Here is a 24,923-nt window from a genome sequence, read left to right as displayed (position 1 = left end):
CCAAGCCATGAGGTCGAACGAATTGTCCGTAGAGATCCAATACAGGTTTGTGTCGAGGTACAGATCTGGGGAATGGTACCAAAACATTTCTGCAGCATTGAAGGTCCGCAAGAACATAATGCCCCCCATCATTATGAAAGGCATTTGGAACCACCAAGACACTTCCTAGAGCTGGCCGCCCGGGCAAACTGAGCAATCAGGGGAGAAGGACCCGATGGTCGCTCTGACAGAGCTCTAGAGTTCCTCTGTGGAGATGGTTGTCCTTCAAAGGTTCTCCCATCTCTGCAGCACTCCACCAATCAGGCCTGTATGGTAGTGGCCAGACGGAAAGCCACTCCTTAGTGAAAGGCACATGACATCCCGCTTGGAGTTTGCCAAAATGCACCTAAAGGACACTCCTCCATAGTATGAGAAACAAGATTCTCTGGTCTAATGAAACCAAGATTGAACTCTTTGGCCTTCATGCCAAACGTCACGTCTGGAGGAAACCTGGCACCATCCCTACGATGAAGCATGGTGGTGGCAGCATCATGCTGTGGGGATGTTTTTCAGGGACAGGGAGACTAGGCAGGATTGAGGGGAAGATGAATGGAGCAAAGTACAGCGAGGTCCTTGATGAAAACCTGCTCAGGACTTCAGACTGGGTGTAAGTTTCAACCTTCCAGCAGGACAACGACCTTGAGCACACAGCCAAGACAACGCAGGAGTGACTTCGGGACAATTCTCTGAATTCTCTGAGACCTGAAAATAGGTGTGCAGCAACTCACCCCATCCAACCTGACAGAGCTTGAGAGGATCTGCAGAGAAGAATGCGAGAAACTCTCCAAATAAAGATGTGCCAAACTTGTAGCATCATACCCAAGAAGACTCGAGGCTGTAATCACTGCCAAATGTGCTTCAACAAAGTACTGAGTAAAGGGTCTGAATATTTATGTAAATGTGTTATTTTCGTTTTAGCAAGGGGAAAAACTATTTAATCAATTTTAGAAGAAGACTGTAACCTAACAAAATGTGGATAAAGTCAAGGGGTCTGAATACTTTCCAAAGTGTGTGTCGTTTTTCTTGGCTCAGTGCAGCCGGAAGGCAGCGGCTACTGTGACAATTTCAGAGTGTAACAGGGTGTTAACTGCAATTTCAGTTGTTAGGTTCTAAATATCAGAGTAAGAACTCAATGTACACTATGAAAGCTTAAACCAAGTTTATTCACCCCAAAGCATCAAACAGCTGAACATGGTTCCCCCAGTGGTGGTATATGTAGCCCAGTTTGGGTTGGAATCTCCTCCTTCTCTTTAAACATTTCATCTCTGTCGCTAGGCAGGAAATCAAGTGACGCGTGCAATAAACTGTTCCTTCTCCCTTAACCTGACCTGACCTCGGCCCCCTTTCTCACTAATCCACAGCTCTCCACCCTTATCGGTGCCTGCCAAGATGTGATTGTTTTTCCTTTACTCAGTACATTCCAAGCTTAATTGTCTCCACCATATACATTCCTCCTACAGATAACCATTAACTTCTGGTGTAACCCTAGACTATGGCACCCCTCATGTCTCAATATTTGAAGTTTAGAAATCTAAACCTATCACAGGTAAAAACTCAATAAAACACGTCTCAAATATAAGTCTCAAATATAAGTCTATACATTTCAGCTGTTTCAAAAACATTGCTCTGTAGGAGTGTTAAGCTCAACGAGGTCAACTGCCCTGCTCGGAGGGGGGTGAGTGTAGTGCGTGAAAACTGTCATCTCTTTTCTAGTGTAAAACCAGATGTAATGCTCCAGGCGTGACCATTTCGTAAGTTTACGTGACAGTATTGTCTCTTAAAAATCTATGCCTCTCGAAAACCTCTCAAGAATGTCCCTATGCTATCGGCAATGTGAAAACGGTCCAAGATAGAAAAGTTATTTGGAATCATGACAATACAATAACCTATCCCTCAAATGAAAATATGCAATGGTGATGACACCAAGGTGCTATTTCAAGTAACTTAATAAAATCAACATGACATCAGAGACTAGCAATAGATATTCAGTACCAGTAATGGAGAATACTGTATGTAACTTAATGATGGCTTGTTTTCTAGTCACTCAAATGAAGGCTCATCTATAGGACAGTAATTGAGTAATAGTAAAAGTGGAGACTCGTGAAAGTGATTTGATGTGGACTGGTCGTGTGTGTGTTTCAGACCAGGAGAGCAGTGCATCCCAGAGTGTGGGTCGGGTCCAGGCAGAGCTGGATGAGGAGAGGCAGCGCTATCAGAACCTGCTCAGGGAGTTCTCCAGACTGGAGCAGAGATATGACAACCTACAGGAGGCCAAGGTGCGTGTGTGATGGTTTGTGTGCACATTTGCATGTAGGTTTCCTATGCCAAGCCAGATGTCCAATGGTTCCCTGTCTCCTCTTACCCTTCAGTTTCAGCCTGGCCACAGGAGGAACAATTCTACCCAGAGCAGCCTGGAGTCTGACTCCAATTATCCCTCCATTTCTACCTCGGAGGTGGGAGACACTGACGATGCCATCCAACTCGTAGAGGTAAGACCTCCTTAACCAGGATTAACACGTTTTATACAGTCTTATACATTCTAACACAGGCTTACTGTACATAGTTGCTTGGGCTAGGTTTTCACCTGACATTGTTCCCCTGTAGGAGATGGGAGTGGAGAAGGCAGCAATGGACATCGGTGTGTTCATGAAGCTGCAGAAGCGTGTTAGGGAGCTGGAACAGGAGAGGAAGAGACTGCAAGTCAACCTGGAAAAGATGGAGGACCAATCTCAGCGCAAGGTGGGCCCATGTCTCAGTCTAGTGTTATGTTCTTGCTTGTTTTTCTATACATCTAAAATACTTACACAGAAGTTTCTCCCGTTACTCTTTGTCTTGAATACCTTTAAGTTTAAGATCCTCAATATTTACTATTAGCCATCTCTCGTAGGGCATTGAGCCAAAGACGACATCAGAGCAAGAGAATGCGGATCTGGCCTACAACAGTCTCAAGGTACAGATCCATCCACCCCCACACAGATACACCAATTATCATGCATACACACAGACAACCACAGTGTACAGTACTATTCAGCAGTGGGATGTCTCTATTTGTCGTGTTTCATTTCTTCTTCACTCTGGATGTTCTGGTGTCTTTGGTCTTCCTGCCCTCAGCTTCTCAATCATATTAAAAAAATGAAATTGTAATGAAATTTTACATGTCGCCACAGAAAGGTAGAGGATCTGATTCATGTTAATTTTGTTGTAGCAACACCTTTTCACTGGAATAATAATTTCAATATCCACAGTTGAAAACAAAAAAATCAAATATAGCTGCAAGCAGCAATGAATGGGGTTCACAGGATGAGAGAAAGGATGCACGGGCAGTTGGATAACAAAGCAAAGGTTCATTAGAGGAATATGTTTAAAGTATTTTTTTTGCACATCTGCTCATGTAGATCTATAGGTACAGTGCGGCCATATTTGAATGCTGCAAAAAAATCTCAAAACCATTAAAGACTGAGTCTAAATACAAAATCAGGAATGAATCTGGCATATGGTTAATGAGGAGAAGATGATTGCATATGATTTTGAGCATTACCGTTACATATGCAGATAATTAGATGTTAAAAGTTTCCTTGTTTTTTGAGATATCAATACCAAATTCAATGTGGTTTTCCTTAGGGATGTCCATGATAGCGATGACAAGTTTCAAGTTAATAGGCAACTGTGAAGTGGATTTATAGTGGTTTAAATGGATACGTAAAATCTGAACTCCACCATCTTTTGACCAGCTTTTCTCAAACTAAGTTAAGATGCGTACTATGGGTATACTTTCCAAATGTGTTGTCATTTGATCCTATGGTTCAAGAGAAGTATTCTTTTGCATATTAGCCTATGTGCTAATATGCTTCTACTGGTATAGTGTGGCCATCTTTGAATGCATTAGCGTTATTTTCTCAAACTCTTTAGGGACTATTGTGATGAGTCCAAAAACCAACTTAATTTATTGATTTTAAATTTTGCAGGATGAAATCTCTTGAGATGCACCATTCCATTTAAGTGTTCAAATGAAAGAAAATGAACAAAGTAACAAGAATATGGCAACTACTGTCTAATAATAAAACGTACAAACACAATAAAACAGTTGTTGTACAACTACTAATAGATCTACAACTAATAAAAATGACTTCCAACTACAACTAATAAAACGAAGTACCTATAATATATACAGTGCATTTGGAAACTATTCAGACCCCTTGACTTTTTCCACATTTTGTTATGTTACAGCCTTATTCTAAAAAAAAAAAAATTTTTTTCATCAATCAACACACAAAATGACAAAGCGAAAACATTTTTTTTTAGAACTGTTTGCAAATGTATTACAGATAAAAAAGATACCTTGTTTGCATAAATATTCAGACCCTTTGGTATGAGACTCGAAATTTTGCTCAGGTGCATCCTGTTTCCATTGATCATCCTTGATGTTTCTATGACTTGATTGGAGTCCACCTGTGGTAAATTCAATTGATTGTACATGATTTAGAAAGGCACACACCTGTCTATATAGGGTCCCACAGTTGACAGTGTATGTCAGAGCCGAAACATTTCTGCAGCATTGAAGGTCCCCAAGAACACAGTGGCCTCTATCATTCTTAAATGGAAGAAATTTGGAACCACCACAACTCTTCCTAGAACTGTCCGCCCGGCCAAACTGAGCAATCGGGGGATAAGTGACCAAGAACCCGATGGTTACTCTGACAGAGCTCCTAGAGTTCCTCTGTGGAGAAGGGAGAACCTTCCATGAAGGACAACCATCTCTGCAGCACCAATCAGGCCTTTATGGTAGAGTGGCCAGGCGGAAGCCACTCCTCAGTAAAAGGCACATGGCAGCCCGCTTGGAGTTTGCCAAAAGGCACCTAAAGGACTCTAAGACCATGAGAAACCAGATTCTTTGGTCTGATGGAACCAAGATTGAACTATTTTTCCTGAATGCAAAGCGTCACGTTTGGAGGAAACCTGGCACCATCCATACGGTGAAACATGGTGGTGGTAGCATCATGCTGAGGGGATGTTTTTCAGCGGCAGGGACTTTGAGGCTCGTCAGGATCGAGGGAAAGATGAACGGAGTACAGAGAGAGCCTTGATGAAAAAGGTTAACCTTCCAACAAGACAAATCTAAGCACACAGTCAAGACAACGCAGGAGTTGCTTCAGGACAAGTCTCTCAATGTCCTTGAGTGGTCCAGCCAGAGCCCGGACTTGAACCTGATCTAACATCTCTGAAGAGACGTGAAAATAGCTGTGCAGCGACGCTCTCCTCTCAACCTGATCGAGCTTGAGAGGATCTGCAGAGAGGAATGGGAGAAACTCCTCAAATACAGGTGTGCCAAGCTTGTAGCGTCATACCCAAGAAGACCCGAGGCTGTAATCGTTGCCAAATGTGCTTCAACAAAGTACTGATTAAAGGGTCTGAATACTTATGTCAAATCAAATTTATTTATATAGCCCTTCTTACATCAGCTGATATCTCAAAGTGCTGTACAGAAACCCAGCCTAAAACCCCAAACAGCAAGCAATACAGGTGTAGAATCACGGTGACTAGGAAAAACTCCCTAGAAAGGCCGAAACCTAGAGAGGAACCTGGCTATGAGGGGTGGCCAGTCCTTTTCTGGCTGTGCCCGGATGGAGATTATAACAGAACATGGCCAAGATGTTCAAATGTTCATAAATGACCAGCATGGTCAAATAATAATAATCACAGTAGTTGTCGAGGGTGCAACAAGTCAGCACCTCAGGAGTAAATGTCAGTTGGCTTTTCATAGCCGATCATTGAGAGTATGTCTACCGATCATCCTGCTGTCTCTAGAGAGTAGAAAATAGCAGGTCTCGGACAGGTAGCACGTCCGGTGAACAGGTCAGGGTTCCATAGTCACAGGCAGAACAGTTGAAACTGGAGCAGCTGCACGGCTAGGTGGACTGGGGACAGCAAGGGGTCATCATGCCAGGTAGTCCTGAGGCATGTCCTAGGGCTCAGGTCCTCCGAGAGAGAGAATTAGAGCGAGCATACTTAAATTCACATAGGACACCGGATAAGACAGGAGAAATACTCCAGATATAGCAGACTGACCCTAAGCCCCCTGACACATAAACTACTGCAGCATTAATACTGGAGGCTGAGACGAGGGGTCAGGAGACATTGTGGCCCCATCCGATGATACCCCCGAACAGGGCCAAACGGGCAGTATGTAACCCCACCCACTTTGCCAAAGCACAGCCCCCACACCACTAGAGGGATATCTTCAACCACCAACTTACCATCCTGAGACAAGGCCGAGTATAGCCCACATAGATCTCCGCCACGGCACAACCCAAGGGGTTGTAAAATGTAAATGTGATATATCCATTTTTAAAATGTTATTTTATCAGATCTGTTTTTGCTTTGTCATTGTGGGGTATTGTGTGTAGATTGGGGGGGAAACAATTTAATCAATTTTAGTGGATTGTGGAACCAGCACGCCTGACACTGACGATCATACCACGCTCAAAGTCGCTTAGTTCAATTGAACAGTAACTGAATGCCTCAATGCCTCTCTGCTTGATTTTACATAGCAAGCCACGGCCATGTGACTCCTGTCTGTAGGAGCACTCCATTTTTGTGGACGGAATGTTGTACCTAATAAACTGTCCAATGCACCTTGGGTAATAGGATGGAATCAATATCATGCCAAATATATTCACAAATGTAAATCACCATCCACAAACACGTTTTGATTTACAAATGCAGATGTGCAGGTCTTTTCCGAGGGCCATAAGTAAAATAACTGCCTTAACATTTTGTGTTTATCACGCGTAGAAAACTATTTGTAGTCGTAGAAAAAAAGTTTATCGCATTGATGCTGTTGACCCGGATCACTGGTTGCTGCAGAAAAGGAGGAGGTCAAAGGGGGTGTGTGTAACCGGTGTGAAATGGCTAGCTAGTTAGCGGTGTGCGCTTTTAGCATTTCATTCTGTGACGTCACTCGCTCTGAGACTTTGAAGTAGTTGGTTCCCTTGCCCTGCAAGGGCCGCGGCTTTTGTGGAGCGATGGGTAACGGTGCTTCGAGGGTTACTGTTGTCAACGTGTCCAGAGGGTCCCTGGTTCAAGCCCAGGTTGGGACGAGGAGAGGGACGGAAGCAATACTGTTATAAAGTCTGATCCCATATCCTACACCTCCCCTCTACCTTTTGCTTGCCTGTCCTGGGGAAACGGTTAGAGGCTTCAGGAATACTTATGTCTCCTTAATGCTCATTGTCTGTGCAACATGAGACAGCGGATGGATTATAATCACTTACAATGTATGACATATCCTTCACATTTAGTGGTGCTGTCACACTGGCCAGCTAATTCAACTATTTGGGTTCTTCCTTACATTGAGCCTTGGCATTTCATTACTTTTATTACCGACGATTACCAAAATTCAATTTTAGATTGCCGATAAATCTCTTTGAACTTTGGCCTTGTTTTTCCACAGAGACAGGAGCTGGAATCTGAGAACAAGAAGCTGAAGAATGACCTGAACGAGCTGAGGAAGGCCATCGCTGACCGCGCCTCCAAGAACAGCTCCTCCAATGAGCTTCAGGACGGCTACAACCTGTTGCTGGGCCAGCTCAAGGCAGCCAATGAGGAGCTGGATGTGCGTAAGGAGGAGGTCCTTATCCTCAGGAGTCAGATTGTCACTGCAGCCCAGCAGAAAGAGAAGGAGACAACCAATCACATTGTAAGTCACCAAACTGGGAGCTGAAAGGTGACATGGCTTAATTTGTCCAATGGGAAGTGTTTATTGTCCAGTTTATATGGCCCTATTGGTTATCTACATATTAAACTGGTACCAAGGACCTTCAAATTAGTCTTGTGAGGCTTGCGTTCTAGCGCAAAACAGAGAACACCATGTTCATGAGTCTCAGCATGTCACGCATATCTATAGTTTAAGCAGATGGACTTTGATGGGGATGTTTTTATGCTAATTAGATTTCCACTGGGGCTATAGGCCAAGGGTTGAAAGAATGTTCCACAGCTTGTCTCCACGACTTCACAGCAAGTTGTTAGTGGCCCTAGTTATCCAAATTGCCCATATATATATATTTATTTATTTAATTAATTAATTATTTAATTATTTATAGCAAAGAAGCAATAAAATAGCCTTTTATCGAACCAGGAAGTAATTTGTTAGAATGATGAGATTACTACAGCTTCGATGGAGCTTTGCATCTGGAAGGCAGGTACAGTATGGGGAGGCGTGTCTAAGCTTAATATAGTAACGATACACAACCGCAATGCACACAACAGCACTATATGAAATTATGCCAATATGAAAACATTATCTAGCAGGCCCCTGTTCTCTTGGCCCCAGGCATATTGTTTTCTTCTCTAGTGGATGGTCAGGATGCCGGAACATAATTACAAATCATTTGCAGACTGCACATTGTGACCGCAAGATACACAAACCGATATGTTTGACTAAAACATAATAATTTCACACCTTGCTTACATTTGTATACAAGAGTGTACGATCACATGAAGTATCTTTCTATTCTGCATGGGAATACTTTCCAAAATGTAAATTACTTGGAGCTGATTTGCTGGTGTTTTTACAGTCTTTTATGTCCAACCATAAAACATACAAATAAATCAAATTAAAATGTTTTGGTCACATACACATGGTTAGCAGATGTTATTGCGAGTGTAGCGAAATGCTTGTGCTTCTAGTTCCCGACAGTGCAGTAATATTTACCAAGTAATCTAATAATTCCCCAACAACTACCTGAGGGTAAAATCTGTAAAATAACAATACCTAGCTTTTTGATCTACAGAACTCATTTGGAAGCTGTTTCTGTAACGTGACAAAAAAATGTAGGTAAAAAAGAAACAAATCCTGAACGTTGGTTTAAGGATCTCTGATATACTTCTTGTTTGTGACTCATGTGGGTTGAAGGTCAACAGAATTATTATCATTATGCAGCGTAATTGAGTCAAGTCAGCCAGTGATGGAAAAGCAAGTGATAGTCTTGCACTGTATGTTATGGATTCCAGTGACCTGTATCTTACCCAAACAAAACACTGGAATATTTAATCAAATGTTTCCAGTTGGATTTAGACAGAGGTACAAGCAGACAATCATGTAACTGGAGAGGTCACATTATGAGACATATGAGAGAGACTGGCCTCCGTGCCTGACCTCCAACTGGAACTGAGAATGACAGAGTCTGACAGATCAGCCCTTACACTGCAATAATCCAGCGCGGCATTCACCTGTAGTTTTGTCCTCCTGATGAGAGTTCTGAATATGATCCTCACTGCTGTTAAACACCGTGGGTAGCCAGGCGTTTGGTTTGAGAAGGGAGTGCATCAGGACAGGAGAGCAGGGAGAGAGAGAGAGAGAGCATGGTGTGCGGGAGGCAGCAGAACAGACAGCTCTCATTCACTCAGGCGTTTCCACTTCTACCCCCCCCCCCCCCCCACATCTAGGTAATGTTTCAGACACTCCTGAGCTGCACTCTCCCAGTCCCACCTGCTTGGCTAGTGGAGGATATGCTTTGCGTGTCATACTCCTTAGAAGGGTGGTGACTGACTCCACTGAGATGATGGCCTGTCGCTCTGATTCTTCCTTTCCCAACTGTTGAAGCTGATTAGTTCAGATGCAGATATTAGAGGCGCTGGCCTGTAATATGGAAGTATGTTGAGGGCAGCTCTACTACAATATGGCCTATGACTCAGGTTTATGAGTGTGTGTTAAACACAGACTAGTTTTGACCTAAAGAGGGAAAGAGACGAGTCGGATGAATGTCATTACCTTATAAAGCAGTCCCACGGGTTTTACTACCTCTTCAAGGGTATCATAAATTGACCTTCATGTCCCCCTCTCTCCATAGGAAACCAATAACTTGCCTGAATGGATCAACAGCAAGAAGCCCATAGACAAGGAGGAGGCTCTGAGGTCCTATCATGGAATCTGTGAGTCTAAGAAGTAAGTGTCTTTACCTTATATTGGAAGTACAGTAATGCCATATCACAGGCCAGTGCGTGTTTCATCTTTTTGTGTGTTTTTTTTTGTCATACCCACTGGCGCACAGAATGTTTTTCAATGTAAATATCGCATTTATACTTCTGGATTGACAGAGTGAAATGCAAATGAGGAAAGTGTCTGGTGGTTATCATTCCATGTGACTACATCAAACTGTTGCCAGTGCTACTATTGTTTTGTCTAACTAGAAATTGCCTAGAGACCTCCACTGCTGTACTTCTATGTCCGGCGCTTAGCCCAACAGACACAGTGTAGCTACAGTATGCTCAAGGTGACAGACCACAGGAGATTACTCTCAGGGTAACATCCGATCACCTTTCTCACCAAAACTGTCCCAATCACTTTGACGGTATAATGACATATTCATGGAAAACTGCCCTGCTTTTGATTCCACCCTATTGAAATTGACACAGTAATATCCTTCCTGAGCCATCTACCTTCATGGCCCTCTGTCATCATCAATAACAGAACCCTCAGACAGTAAGTGAGTGAGGGGACTTAGATAGCACTCAGATTGCCAGGGAGGAAAGACATTTGTGCTGCTCGTAATGAGCCACTCGAAGCACACCGATTTATCTCGATCCAAAGCAATCTTCCTTTGACCCACAATCTATTCCTGTTTTTTTAATATCTTTCATTCCGTGTCCTGGACCGGTTTGAGAGACCTAGCCAAAATGCCAGGGTGATTTGAACATCTCTGTTGTGTCTGCAGAGTAGAACCTTTGAACCCGGAGGTATTTGTTAGACGTCGTCATTATGGCAGAATGCAGATAGATGGCAGAAATGAGAGGCAGATGCTGATATAAGGACACTCTCTCACCGTGACCGGGTTTTAAAAGGGTGATGTTAGTGTCTGTCTGTCTGTCTGTCTGTGTGAGAGCCTGTTCCTATGTCAGCTATAGGATTTTAACTGGAGAATCTCTGGTTCTGCTCTACCTCTCTGTGGTGCTAACTCCTATTGCTCTGTTCTGTTTTCCCCTGTCCATTTTTGTTTCACTTCCTCCTGTCACTCCTTTCTTCTTGCCATCTCTCTCTTTTCCTCTATCTCTCTATCTCTATCTCTCCTGGCTTGCCGCCGGCAGCAAAGCTTCTGACTGGGGTTATTTGAATGAAGATGGCGAGCTGGGCCTGGCATACCAGGGTCTAAAGCAAGTGGCCAGGTTATCTTCTGCTTTCCTTCTCTACTTACTGCCTTCCTGTTTAATCCTCTCCCCCATTGCTATGCCTAAAAGAGGCACAAACTGTGGGGGTTAAGATGCGAGTTAATGAGCTATGAAACTATACTTAATAAAGTCTCCACAATGCTACAAGTTAGACGTTTGGGAAGGTTGTCAGTTTTAGGCTTATTGTAACCATCTCCTCTCTCCTCCTCCTTCCTGTCTCCCCCTCTCCTCCTTTCCCCCAGGCTGTTGGAGGCCCAGCTCCAGTCTCAGGCCAGGAAGCACGAGGATGAACTGGAGGCGTTCCGCACCCAGATTGAGCTGCTAAGGGACGACATAGAGAAGAAGCAGGAGATGCTAAACCACACCATGTCTCTGTCCCCTGAGGCCCAGGTGGAGTACAGCGTCCAGCAGGAGATCACCCGCCTCACCAACGACAACCTGGTGAGAACACTGCAACCAGGGTGCTGCTCTAGGACTCTCAACCATACTATTATGATCAAAAGGCAAAACTGATCCTGTATCAGCAGTCCTACTCTGAGCGACTCTTTGTGAATACAGGCCCAGGGGCACCTATTGGAATGGAACAGCCCAGAGCTCTGAAAGTTAGTGTAGAGTTGACCATCTTGAATGTTTTTGTTACTATAGGACTTAAAAGAGCTTGTTGAGAAACTGGAGAAGAACGAGAGGAAGCTGAAGAAGCAGCTGAGGATCTACATGAAGAAAGTACAGGAGCTGGAAGGTGAGAGACCTGGAGCTCCTAATGAATTCTGTAGCCTATTCATTGATTGGTCTCACTAAGCTGTAAAGGCCAAAAAAGGGACATAGTGTATGATGGTTGTTGCGGTATCAGTGACCACTTTGTCCTCTGCTCTGTCCAGTGTCCGTGACTGCAGCAGCATCCCAGTCCACCACGGCCAAACCAGAGATGACCCGTCAGGTGACTGTCCAGCGCAGAGAGAAGGACTTTGAGGGCATGCTGGAGTACTACAAAGAGGACGAGGCCCTGCTGGTCAAAACGCTCATCACCGGTACGACGTGGCGGCAGAAAGTCGGCTCATCACACAATATGACAGCATCCCAAGTACAAACACCTGTCAAGTCCAGAGCGTATCACTGTATTCTCAAATCCACACGATGACTTACAATGATAACTGAAATTAGTGGAGGAACCTGTTCCAGGACACATCACTCTCTGTTATAGAAATGGAATGTCACTGTAATGTCATTGGAATAACTTATTGTAATGCAGTGTTAGTGTAATGTTATTGTGATTACAGTGTTATTGTAATAACTAAGATGTGCTGTTTGGTGTTCCAGACATGAAGCCCCACGCTGTATCAGCAACAGTGCCCTGCCTACCTGCCTACATCCTCTTCATGTGCATCCGCCATGCGGACTACATCAACGATGACCAGAAGGTCCACTCTCTGCTCACCTCCACCATCAACGCCATTAAGAAGGTCCTCAAGGTATAGATACAGAGTTGTAATCCCGCATACAGATGGAGACTTCACTCACATACTTTAACGCGGTGCACAGTCTTTGGAAGTAAGTTGCGAGGAACGCTCGGTCAGAATGGAGTACAGCGACTCTGGTATTTGAACATTCTTTTCATTTTGCAATGCCTCTGCAGAAAAACAATGATGACTTTGAGATGACCTCCTTCTGGCTGGCCAACACGAGCCGTCTGCTGCACTGTCTCAAGCAGTACAGTGGAGATGAGGTGAGCCTTACTTTGAACGATCAGAGATCATTCTGCTTATTATGAACTGTGACGGGATGCTAGAAAGGATGCTCAGTACTTTAGCTGGTTGAAATAAGGGGTAGGTTGTCTGACATTTATACAGTCTGACGACTCCTTGATTCCTCTCCATGCACGATGCATTTTACAGATGTGCAGATTGACATGCACTTGCTTTAACCTACTCTACAAATCGTAGCTCTCTACGACTCTCATTCCTTTCTTGCTGTTTTCCCAGGCGTTTATGACTCAGAACACGGCCAAGCAGAATGAGCACTGTCTGAAGAACTTTGACCTGGCAGAGTACCGCCAGGTGCTGAGTGACCTCTCCATCCAGATCTACCAGCAGCTCGTCAAGGTGGCAGAGCATGTGATGCAGCCCATGATCGGTGAGGCGCTGGGGCAGCTCGGTGGGCAAGAACTGTATGGTCCAGAAGTTGGAGACAATGGACTTGGAAATTGACCAACTGTTTCTTCATTCTGGGTTGATTGTACCGCTGTTTTGTTTTGACATATATAAATGTGTTTTAAATCCCTTATTATACCGATCTATATTTTCCACAGCTGAAGGTTCAGTTCAGTACTTAGGTTTCCTAAAAGAAGGAAAGTGAGCCAATTAAACCTATAGTTAACGCAATGTTCATTCATTCATATCTATCTCCTCCCTTCAACTGGGCAGTGTCGGCCATGTTGGAGAGTGAGTCTATCCCCAGCCTGGCGGGAGTGAAGCCCATGGGTTACAGGAACCGCTCCTCCAGCATGGACAAGGACGAGGAGGGCCCAGGGAGCTACACCCTGGAGGCCCTGATCAGACAGCTGGGCCAGTTCCACGGGGTGATGGGCGAGCACGGCCTGGACCCAGAGATAGCAGGTCAGGTGATCCGGCAGCTGTTCTACAGCATCAACGCTGTCACCCTCAACAACCTGCTGCTCAGGAAAGACGTCTGCTCCTGGAGCACTGGCATGCAGCTCCGGTATGTTTGTTTATTTATGTGTGTGTGTGTATATATATTACACACATACAGAACCATGCTGGGGATATTATATGTTACTCGGGACTGACCAGGAGAAGGCCCTTAATGCTACATACACTATAGCTAAGAGGAGCACTCAGTACTGTTAGAGAGAGAAAGTAGCATAAGGGTTTGATTTATGACCCGTCACTGAAGAGGTGGGTCTGTACTACTAAGTGTCTTTCACTGGGATTGGTCAGGTACAACATCAGTCAGATGGAGGAGTGGCTTCGGGGGAAGAACCTCCACCAGAGCGGGGCGGTGATTAACATGGAGCCCGTCATCCAGGCCGCCCAGCTGCTTCAGGTCAAGAAGAAGACGTCCCAGGACGCCGAGGCCATCTGCTCACTGTGTACCGCTCTCACCATGCAACAGGTACACTCATACACCTGTTACAGAAACGAGCCTGTTGCACATCACCAATCCTTGAGCACCGGAACGCCCCTTAACTCCGTCTCAAAGTTCACAGGAAGAGTGACGTGTCTTCATATACTAACCAGTGTCCTATTGGTCATACAGATTGTGAAAATCCTCAACCTCTACACCCCGCTCAACGAGTTTGAGGAAAGAGTAACTGTGTCCTTCATCAGAAACATCCAGGTAACAACTCTCTGTCTGTTATAATGAGTGATTGAAACCACTTCCAGTCAAATATAATCTATTTTCCATGCCATTTATTCATGTTGTTTTAAAAAAATCTTGTCCTCAGAATCGTCTGCAGGAGAGGAACGATGTCCCAATGCTCCTGGTGGACACCAAGCACACCTTCCCTGTCCTGTTCCCCTATACCCCCTCAGCCCTCAGCCTGGAGACCCTTCACATCCCTGCCAACCTCAGCCTACACTTCCTCACTCGAGTCTGAGGCTTCAGCGAGTCCTACCACAGGCCTGGTTCTTAGCAAGGAGAAGCAGAGCCCAACGGAGCTCCCTCTAACCTGGGTAGCTTTCAGTTGCTCTGCTAAACAGCAGAGGGTGCCAAGTCTACAGCGCTCAATGGAAGGCAAAATAACCTTCCAGCTGACCAACAATGGATGCTGTCAAGCTTCGGTCTGTGTAAATCCAGCAGAATGTGTCAAGTCATTCTTTAGAGCTGCCCACAACTGCTTCCTCTATTTGGCGTCTTCTACAGTGGGCTATTGAGATGCTGTGCTTCGTCAGTTCTGTCCCATACAGTCAAATGTATTTTAATTCGCTGTAAGTCGTCTCTCTATGGTAAGCCGACTGTAAATACATTCCTCTTAAAGATGAATTGAATCTGTGTAAATGTGTGCTCTCACTTCCATTGACAAGGTATTGATTCCCAGTTAGCCACTCCGCCAAGCATTCAGTGTCCTGTTTTATTTATTGTACAGTAGGCAGTGGTCTACCGTGTCAGTCTGGCTTCCTCATGATGAGTTAATTGTAGCCTCACTCATCTCTACACCCTGTCAATGGACAGCAGATCAGACTCGGGAGCAGCCCTGCATTGCAGTGGCTCTGTTTGTGACTCACAGTCTACACGCAGCACTGTGGCTCTGCTGCTCTCGATCCTTCCTCTGCCTTGAGGAATCCTCAGTCTTCAGAGCCCTTCTCTCACTGAGGCTCGAGTTTGATCTTTATATAAGAGCCATATCTCTTCTGTGTTCAGATCCGAGCACACCGTCACACCATCTCCTACTACACGCTATGGTCCAGGAAGTCTGAAGCGCTCAACAAATCTCTGAGAGATTAGTTGTCGTTTTTACGCTGAATTCCATTCAAAATGAATTGAACCCGTATCATCTCCGAATCAGGAGAAGTGAAGGCAAGCTTTACGTAAGTGGGGTAGATCCATGTGTTTGTGAAGACTAGGGTTGAGTCGAGATGGGCGAGAGAGAACTTGAAAATGGGACTGGAGAGTCTCCTGTGCAGAGTAAGGAAATAGCCGTATTCCTGCAGGACAGACTTAGCCTGCTTTCAAATCTGTTTGTGCGGTCTTGCCAACTCCTGCATGGCATGACAATGACTGGCAGGAGTTGGCAAGACTGTCGTTTCCTTGGACTGCTGCCACAGTTGTGAAGCAGAGAGCACGTGGAAGGTCAAAGTCACTTCATGATGATACTTGGAGAGCACTGTATCTCAAAGTTAAGACTGCGAGCGTATCTGCTCCATGAAACTGAAGTAATAAATAACAGATCATGTCTGCAACTCCACTGTTTCCGCACCGGCTATTCCTATTGGATAGAAAACACATACTGTTGTTGAGCCTCTGAAGTTTTAAGCTCGTCTTCAAATCACGTTCAGAGATATCAGAGCAGCTTTTACTAGAACAAAGCCTGTGTGGGGAAAGGTCTCTAGCTACTAATGATGCCACTAACATGTACAGGACCATCTTTGATTCACCTTGTGCTTGTATTTTGTCTGGAATATGTTCATGTGTTTATTTTAGTTATTTTTTATTACTGTTGAGAGTTTATGGTAAAGGGAGCAGGCTTTTTCTTACACTACTACTCGCTCATTTTGAGTGTCATTCCTATTTCCGTTGTGTGGTTATATAACTTGGTCTTCTGTCGATTTTGTGCCATTATAGTAGAGTTTCAGATGCAGGTTCCGATCACATCCTTTCTGCTACTCACCTTTCTGCTACTCTAAAGAACTTGATATTGCTTATGTTAAGACTGGAAGTTCAGTATTTTTCACTGCATTCCTCTTTATGTCATAACTTACGATCATATCCATTATATCATGAGGCTATACACAGAATAAAATATTTCACAGGGGCCACATCCCCAGAGGCCTTCAGTCTATGGGCCCTGTGTGCCATAATAACAGTTAGAAAACACAAACAATGCATACATTTAACAATGTCGTAATGTTCATCGATATAAAAATAGAGTCGCACACTCTATATATAAACTCCCAGTAATTTATTGGGTAAAATCATTGATGAAATTAAACTGGAGTCGAGGCCCTGGTGTGTAATTAGAGTATGGATGCCAACGTTCATACATTGATTTATGTGTTGTCCTTAATTGAAGATTTTTCTAAAGCAATGGTCTTGTCCTAAAGTTGAATCTTGATGTGGACTTTATAGAAGTGTGTTTGATTGTATGCAGATTAGTACATGTTGCACAGTATGAAAATGGTGACATGGACACATTTATTCTGCCAACATCTCATTGAATGATCAAGGATTGTGAATTATTTTAGATGAAGCATTGAAAGCCCACAATGATCTGGTTTTGTGGATGAGTAAATGATAAGCAAATGCATATGACAATGTTTGTATGGTCAGGGTGATGTATGGTTTTCCATCTCATATCTGTATAATTAGGAAATGTATTTAGTCATGGGGGGGGGGGATTAAAATAGTGTATTGACTCAGTTTGAACAAAATGTAACCTCACAATCTTTCTTTGAAAAAAATGTTGTAAAAATAAAATGTTCAATTTATATTTTGTTGTGAATTGTGGTTTACTATTGTTACGTTGCCCAGCAAGAAAACCAAATAATGTTGCTCAAACAGAAGGAGGATCGAACAAAGTCACTGACAACAGCCAAAAGGAAACGTGGGGTTTTAGGAGGGGTTCTGAACGAAACTTGTGGGGGTGTCCATGGAAAGTTAACTAGCAACAACAACTGGAACCAAAAAGACACCCACCATGAGAACCCACTAAATTTGCCCAAGAACAGGAAAACAAAATTAAAACATTACCAGGACGTAAACCAAAAAAGTGGAGCAAAACAAAACCAGACAAAGGAATGTTTTTCTAGAAATCCAATTTGGAGAGCCAACTAAAGGTGTTGACCCTCCACATCTCTCAAGACAACCGGGGTACTGGGCCAGCCGCTCTTAAATATCAGCTGTGCCAGCACCGATGAAACACTTAATGAGATGACAAATCAGCACTGGTGTACGCACACTGACTAATGAGGTGACATCAATCGGTTATAGCTATATGTGCAAAGTCCAACCTCAAAACATAAATGGAAAAACCAAAGCCTGTTCACTATCAAAAAAACTTTTCAGATGTGAATACAGAATTGCATACATTATCTGCTGTGTGGGATTGCCCTAGGGAATGTTTTAAACTACTCCAAAGGCTATTAGTTAAGAGTAACTTACGTTACTCTTTTGTAATAACACAACGACAGCCCTGAAACCACTTGGTGTCTGTGGGTATTGGTGAAATGGCAGTCTCCCCTTCTTCCTCTCACACACACACCTTCATTTCACACAAACACCAATACACGGACAGAGCCGACGTGTGAAAGTGTCTCACGTGGTAGCAGACCGGTTGTGTCTACAGCTAAGCAGCTGTCACTGAATGGCTGTCTAGCTCCGTGTCCGTGGTTACCTTCAGTCTCTCAAGTGGGTAGTAACTCTGCTCTCAGGGCTGCAGGGTTGCAGGGCTGTTTGGTATGTTTTGTTTTTAAATATATTTGTACGTTTTGGTATGTTTATTGGATCGAGAACGATAGAGGTTAACCCTTCTACAATTTCTGCGGCCCTGTGGAAATTAATTAACATAACACAAAAATCCCAATCAAAATCTGTCTGTTTAATTAAAGGCAGGAGAGGGAATGCTGACAGAACAGTGGGTCTGATTCAAACCCATGCTGGCAACTGTACATCGTACATGTGCTCCTGAACACACCAGGCCACGTTATGTTCAGTTTGACAGTAAGGCTGACGTAGACAGGTTGACCTCCATTGACACAACCACCAAAAACATCTCTATTGTCTGCCAGTCTTATTACAAATGACAGCTTTCTGGGTTAAAGCCGGTTTTGGTAGGTTTACATCAATGAAAGTGTGTCTCAGACAAACGTGTTGTCAAATGGGCCTCTATGGTTCATCTTTGACCTTGAGGATAACTCAGTATCGCTCTGCCTCCGCCTGCACCAAAAACACTAAGCTGTATGACTAGAACAGACTTGAGACATTGTGAGATGACAACATCCACTCTACATTTGTGAATGTTGAACACAATTACAGAGTGACATAAGGAGGTGGATTTCTTGACCAATTAGTCAAAAGATATGCAGGTGAAAGTCATTCAGTTGAGTTTTATAGGCAAAAACACTAAGTTACCTCTGCAACCAGGTCTGCCTTTGTTACAGAATATTGCAAAACAGTTTGTTGATGTTGAGTGCAACCTTGGTTAGAGAAACAAGCAAAAGGAAGCAGGAAGCTCTCAGAGTTGCTGTGCAGCGGAGAGATTCATGTGGCTGCCACAGACATAGGTTCAAAGAGTTGCTTATTTTGGTGTGGCTTCACTGGAAATGAGCCAAACAATAGTAGTATGAGCTCAGTGTGCCTTCATAGTGGAGGTGGAGGATATATCTGAAGGTTGAGGTCAGAGGTGGCTTAAGCAGCACTTTACCAAATCTGTTTACATGCTTGATGGGGATGTTTTAATTGTGTTTGGTTAAAGATGCACTCTCAAACTTTTGTATAATTTCAGCCAGTAGTTTTGAAAGTGCTGCTCATGAGTCAATAATGGTCCCTGTTTTTTGTGTACCATGTCATCCATTTTGTATGATATGCTGTCGGGCTAAAAAATATATATACTGTATATATTTATATTCATATGATGTTACAAATTTGTTGTGCTTAAGATCCTGGAGTGCATCTTTAAAGGTCGACTGCACTCCCTGATTTGACCTTGTTTTAGATTTGTTTAATTAAGAAATGCTAGCGGCCATTACTGAATTCAAAGTGAGTCGGTTTCGGTGTGTGGTTTGATGTGGGTGTATCCTGTGTGTGTGTTTGCAGGTGGGAAAACTTAGCCAAATCATTTAACCAATTAGCTTCAGCCGGCTGGTGTGCGACTGGCAAAATTGGTTTGACTTTGGATATACTATATCTGAGGCTAGTTTGGGACCGTCAATAAAATTACACAATATTTTAATGTTGCACATCTATTAGTTGTCTCAATAAAAGTTTTAAATATTTGAAAATGAATTAATACAATTTAGTTGGTTTGAGGTTAAGTCATTGAAATTTGGAGCTATTGACCTTTTAATATATTGTTCCTTGTACATCCTTTACTGATGGTGCCTAACTTGCCCCAGAGGGATGTCGAATGTACAACCGAATTGACCATGGGTATTACAATCGAGTCCAATGCTGCTGTGCTTCAAATGTATGATTAATTGGGTGCTGCCAGCTGTGGGCATCTGAGCAGTATTAAACTAAACCCAACCCAAGGAAAACTGTTACGGTACCCTTCATTCAGTAACATACCATTTTATCATATCATCTCTCAAATCTCAGTTTTTGACGAGGTTGACTTTATGACAAAAATTATCCTATTTACACATTGTAGTCAATTTTTACACAAGAATAAATGTTTCATATTGATGCCACATAGGCCATTTTCAAAATGAAAAGTAGCTTTTTGGGACAGTTGCTCTTTAATTATGTGATATATTTTTTAGGTTTTTGCGGTTGCTTTTCAATACATTACTACAGACTCTTTTCACCAGCACACAGGGACCATGCGTCATCCTTTACCCACAAGCACTAAGTAGTCTATACACTCAGTCAAAGGATGAGGATTTAGAAACCCCAGAGAGACTACAAAACAGACGAGAGAACAGTTCCCCAGGCCTTGTGGAGCTCTATAAAACCATGTGGTATAAAACCACAGCAGATGATGTTTGTGAGATGAGTGAAGAGATAATGCCGCCAGCTTGTGGTTTCAGGCGAGGCAGGCTGGTTGGTTCCTCAGAACTCCGTAGAATCAGATGTGTACCAACCAGGCTTTACGACGCATTGTAGAGAATGGTGTGCTGCTAGGCAAGTGTTAACTAACCTTTCACCCTTCTCATAACCATCTCCCCTTCCCTAATGCAGTTATCAGTATAACACAGGCAATCACAGGCTTTGATAAACAGCAACAGTGGGGAGAACAAGTATTTGATACACTGCCGATTTTGCAGGTTTTCCTACTTACAAAGCATGTAGAGGTCTGTAATTTTTATCATAGGTACACTTCAACCGTGAGAGACGGAATCTAAAACAAAAATCCAGAAAATCACATTGTATGATTTTTAAGTAATTAATTTGCATGACAAGTATTTGATCACCGACCAACCAGTAAGAATTCCGGCTCTCACAGACCTGTTAGTTTTTCTTTAAGAAGCCCTCCTGTTCTCCACTCATTACCTGTTAACTGCACCTGTTTGAACTCGTTACCTGTATAAAAGACACCTGTCCACACACTCAAACAGACTCCAACCTCTCCACAATGGCCAAGACCAGAGAGCTGTGTAAGGACATCAGGGTTAAAATTGTAGACCTGCACAAGGCTGGGATGGGCTACAGGACAATAGGCAAGCAGCTTGGTGAGAAGGCAACAACTGTTGGCGCAATTATTAGAAAATGGAAGAAGTTCAAGATGACGGTCAATCACTCTCGGTCTGGGGCTCCATGCAAGATCTCACCTCGTGGGGCATCAATGATCATGAGGAAGGTGAGGGATCAGCCCAGAACTACACGGCAGGACCTGGTCAATGACCTGAAGACAGCTGGGACCACAGTCTCAAAGAAAACCATTAGTAACACACTACGCCGTCATGGATTAAAATCCTGCAGCGCATGCAAGGTCCCCCTGCTCAAGCCAGCGCATGTCCAGGCCCGTCTGAAGTTTGCCAATGACCATCTGGATGATCCAGAGGAGGAATGGGAGAAGCTCATGTGGTCTGATGAGACAAAAATAGCTTTTTGGTCTAAACTCCTGGGTTTGGAGGAAGAAGGATGAGTACAACCCAAAGAACACCATCCCAACCATGAAGCATGGAAGTGGAAACATCATTCTTTGGGGATGCTTTTCTGCAAAGGGGACAGGACGACTGCACCGTATTGAGGGGAGGATGGGGCCATGTATCGCAAGTGTCACGAACCGGCTCAAAGCCCGTAACAAAGGGCGACAATGTGGAGATAAGGAGTAACAAAATATATATTTATTAACTAAAGCAACTAAGGAAAATATACAATGGTGTGTGTAATCAGTAATCAGTAGTGTAAGTGAGTGTTTTGCATGAATGTGATAATGCAGGGTGTTGAAAGGTGCCAAAGCAAACAAACAAACAAAAGGCCACCAAGATACACAACACAATCTACAATGGTGTCTGCATGGAGAGAGTCTCTTCCATGAATGTAGAAGAGGTCTATTTATTCTGGGACACACCTGGTCCAGGTGTTTCCCATGTAGCTGACGACCCTCCCCAACTCCGCCCACCGGCATCCTAATAAGGAAACAAGAACAAAGACAGAATACGGCAGACAGTGGGAGGGTCGTCACACAAGATCTTGGCCAACAACCTCCTTCCCTCAGTAAGAGCATTGAAGATGGGTCGTGGCTGTGTCTTCTGATGTATCAAATACTTATGTCATGCAATAAAATGCTAATTAATTACTTAAAAATCATACAATGTGATTTTCTGGATTTTTGTTTTAGATTCCATCTCTCACAGTTGAGGTGTACCTATGATACAAATTACAGACCTCTACATGCTTTGTAAGTAGGAAAACCTGCAAAATCGGCACTGTATCAAATACTTGTTCTCCCCAATGTATGTGTTTGTGGTTGTTGAGTCAATTAGACCATGCCTATTTCAATGTTATCTTTCAAAAACAGTTATTTCTGAATATTTAGGCAAGTTAGCTGGCCAACTCCTTGATCCTGCTTTGTAATCTCTTGTAAGATGTGGCCCCTCAATGTAAACAGTGCAAAAGCCAGTGAGTGTAGAGAGGAATAGGATTCTTCCCCTTCCCCTACATATTTTTAAAATATTTCTTCTACATCAAACTCAGCATCAGAACCACAGCTGCCACCCACAGATGCATTCGAGAGCTCACACCAACATCTACCTTCCACCCACGGGCACCCGCAGGTAAAACACACACAGATCAATCACCTTCCCTCCAATCCTCCAGATCTAGGTTATGTTATTCTCTCTGATGTTAAATCCTGATAAACACATTAGGTATTTTATTTATTTATTAGGGATCCCCATTAGCTGCTGCTAAGGGATCCAAACACATTAAAGCACTTACATCACACAAACAAAAGATAACAGTACATCATATAACATTACACCACTACATATCTACAATACAACATGTATAATACCATCATACAACAATAATACAATGTACGTGTATGTAGAGTGCGTATTTATGCGTGTGTCCAGTGGTGTAAAGAACTCAAGTAAAAATACTTTGAAATGCTACTTAAGTAGTTTTTTGGGGTATCAGTACTATACTATTTATATTTTTAACTACTTATACTTCACTACATTACAAGAAAATAAAAAACAATGATAATACAAATCTTGAAGTTAGGATTAGCCCGTCAATAGCAGAAGAATATAACCTGAATATTGGATGAGTATCCATACAACAATACTACAATGTACACTACCATTCAAAAGTTTGGGGTCACTTAGTGAAGAGGCGACTCCGGGATGCTGGCCTTCTAGGCAGAGTTGCAAAGACAAATTCATATCTCAGACTGGCCAATAAAAAGAAAAGATTAAGATGGACAAAAGAAGACAGACACTGGCCAGAGGAACTCTGCCTAGAAGGCCAGCATCCCGGAGTTGCCTCTTCACTGTTGACGTTGAGACTGGTGTTTTGCAGGTACTATTTAATGACGCTGATAGTTGAGGACTTGTGAGGCGTCTGTTTCTCAAACTAGGCACTCTAATGTACTTGTCCTCTTGCTCAGTTGTGCACCGGGGCCTCCTACTCTTTCTAGACAGTTTGCGCTGTTCTGTGAAGTGAGTAGTACACAGCGTTGTACGAGATCTTCAGTTTCTTGGCAATTTCTCGCATGGAATAGACTGACGAGTTTTAGAAGAAAGGTATTTTTTTCTGGCCATTTTGAGTCTGTCATCGAACCTACAAATGCTCCAGATACTCAACTCGTCTAAAGAAGGCCAGTTTTAGTGTTTCTTTAAATCAGAACAACAGTTTTCAGCTGTTCTAACATAATTGCAAAAAGGGTTTTCTAATGATCAATTAGACTTTTAAAATGCTAAACTTGGATTAGCTAACACAACGTGCCATTGGAACATAGGAGTGATGGTTGCTCATAATGGGTCTCTGTACGCCTATGTAGATATTCCATAAAAAAATCTGCCATTTCCAACATTAACAATGTCTACACTGTATTTCTGATCAATTTGATGTTATTTTAATGGACAAAAATGTGCTTTTCTTTCAAAAACAGGGACATTTCTAAGTGACCCCAAAATTTTGAACAGTAGTGTATGTGTGTGCTAGCGTGTGTATGAGTATGTGTGTGTCCAGTGGTGTAAAGTACTTAAGTAAAAATACCTTGAAGTGCTACTTAAGTAGTTTTTTGGGGTCTGTACTTTACAATTTATATGTTTTTACTTTTTAAATATTTCCTTGGTAGTTAGGTTGGTCTCTAGACATAACAGGAAAATGTGGGGAAATGATATCAGTAAGGGGATTTTCTTTACTGTCAAGTTACAGGACACATACCACAAATGCAATGGAACCTTATCAATGTAATACAAGAAACTGTTGAAACAAGTGTGTCAAGTCATCCTCACAACATCCTGTAATGGTAAACTCCTTTTTCTGATTTTATATTGTTATATTTTGGCAAGCAATGAAGGATATATCGATTGTGAAGAATTATTCAACCTCAAACTTTTGTTCAGTGATAAGGTTAGTGTTGAGTAAGTTGAGTACGTTCTGGCCTCATTTGAAACCAAACCAGTTAATTTGAGTTGACAGGAAGTGGTTTGTAGGTTACTGGTTTGTTTTTCTCTTCGTGGTTGTTGGTACATGGAGAGGAAGACTGTCTTCTTGTTAAATGCACGCAGCACAGGTTGTTGCACGATAGTAAATGCACAGGTTGTTGCACGATAGTAAATGCACAGGTTGTTGCACGATAGTAAATGCACGGGTTGTTGCACGATAGTAAATGCACAGGTTGTTGCACGATAGTAAATGCACAGGTTGTT

At 43.0% G+C, this 24,923-nt stretch overlaps 1 protein-coding gene across 2 annotated transcripts in view; it reads left to right on the top strand.

The window, feature by feature from the left end:
• The window catches only part of LOC135517784 (unconventional myosin-Vb-like), an 80,673-nt gene extending 63,305 nt beyond the window's left edge, over positions 1-17,368 (top strand). For both annotated transcript variants that reach the window (XM_064942383.1, XM_064942384.1), the window contains exons 24-39: positions 2,182-2,315; positions 2,409-2,528; positions 2,644-2,778; positions 2,927-2,989; positions 7,490-7,735; positions 9,888-9,982; positions 11,445-11,643; positions 11,848-11,941; positions 12,081-12,230; positions 12,520-12,671; positions 12,836-12,925; positions 13,182-13,332; positions 13,623-13,917; positions 14,157-14,331; positions 14,476-14,556; positions 14,666-17,368. In XM_064942383.1, coding sequence (XP_064798455.1) covers positions 2,182-2,315; positions 2,409-2,528; positions 2,644-2,778; positions 2,927-2,989; positions 7,490-7,735; positions 9,888-9,982; positions 11,445-11,643; positions 11,848-11,941; positions 12,081-12,230; positions 12,520-12,671; positions 12,836-12,925; positions 13,182-13,332; positions 13,623-13,917; positions 14,157-14,331; positions 14,476-14,556; positions 14,666-14,818 — 2,333 coding nt within the window. In that variant the 3' untranslated portion in view covers positions 14,819-17,368. The remainder of the gene's footprint in view (positions 1-2,181; positions 2,316-2,408; positions 2,529-2,643; positions 2,779-2,926; positions 2,990-7,489; positions 7,736-9,887; positions 9,983-11,444; positions 11,644-11,847; positions 11,942-12,080; positions 12,231-12,519; positions 12,672-12,835; positions 12,926-13,181; positions 13,333-13,622; positions 13,918-14,156; positions 14,332-14,475; positions 14,557-14,665) is intronic.
• Positions 17,369-24,923: the final 7,555 nt, after the last annotated feature.

The sequence above is a fragment of the Oncorhynchus masou genome, chromosome 28, assembly GCF_036934945.1.
Source record: "Oncorhynchus masou masou isolate Uvic2021 chromosome 28, UVic_Omas_1.1, whole genome shotgun sequence".
Lineage (NCBI taxonomy): Eukaryota > Metazoa > Chordata > Actinopteri > Salmoniformes > Salmonidae > Oncorhynchus > Oncorhynchus masou.
This window is presented reverse-complemented; position numbering and strand designations above follow the sequence as displayed.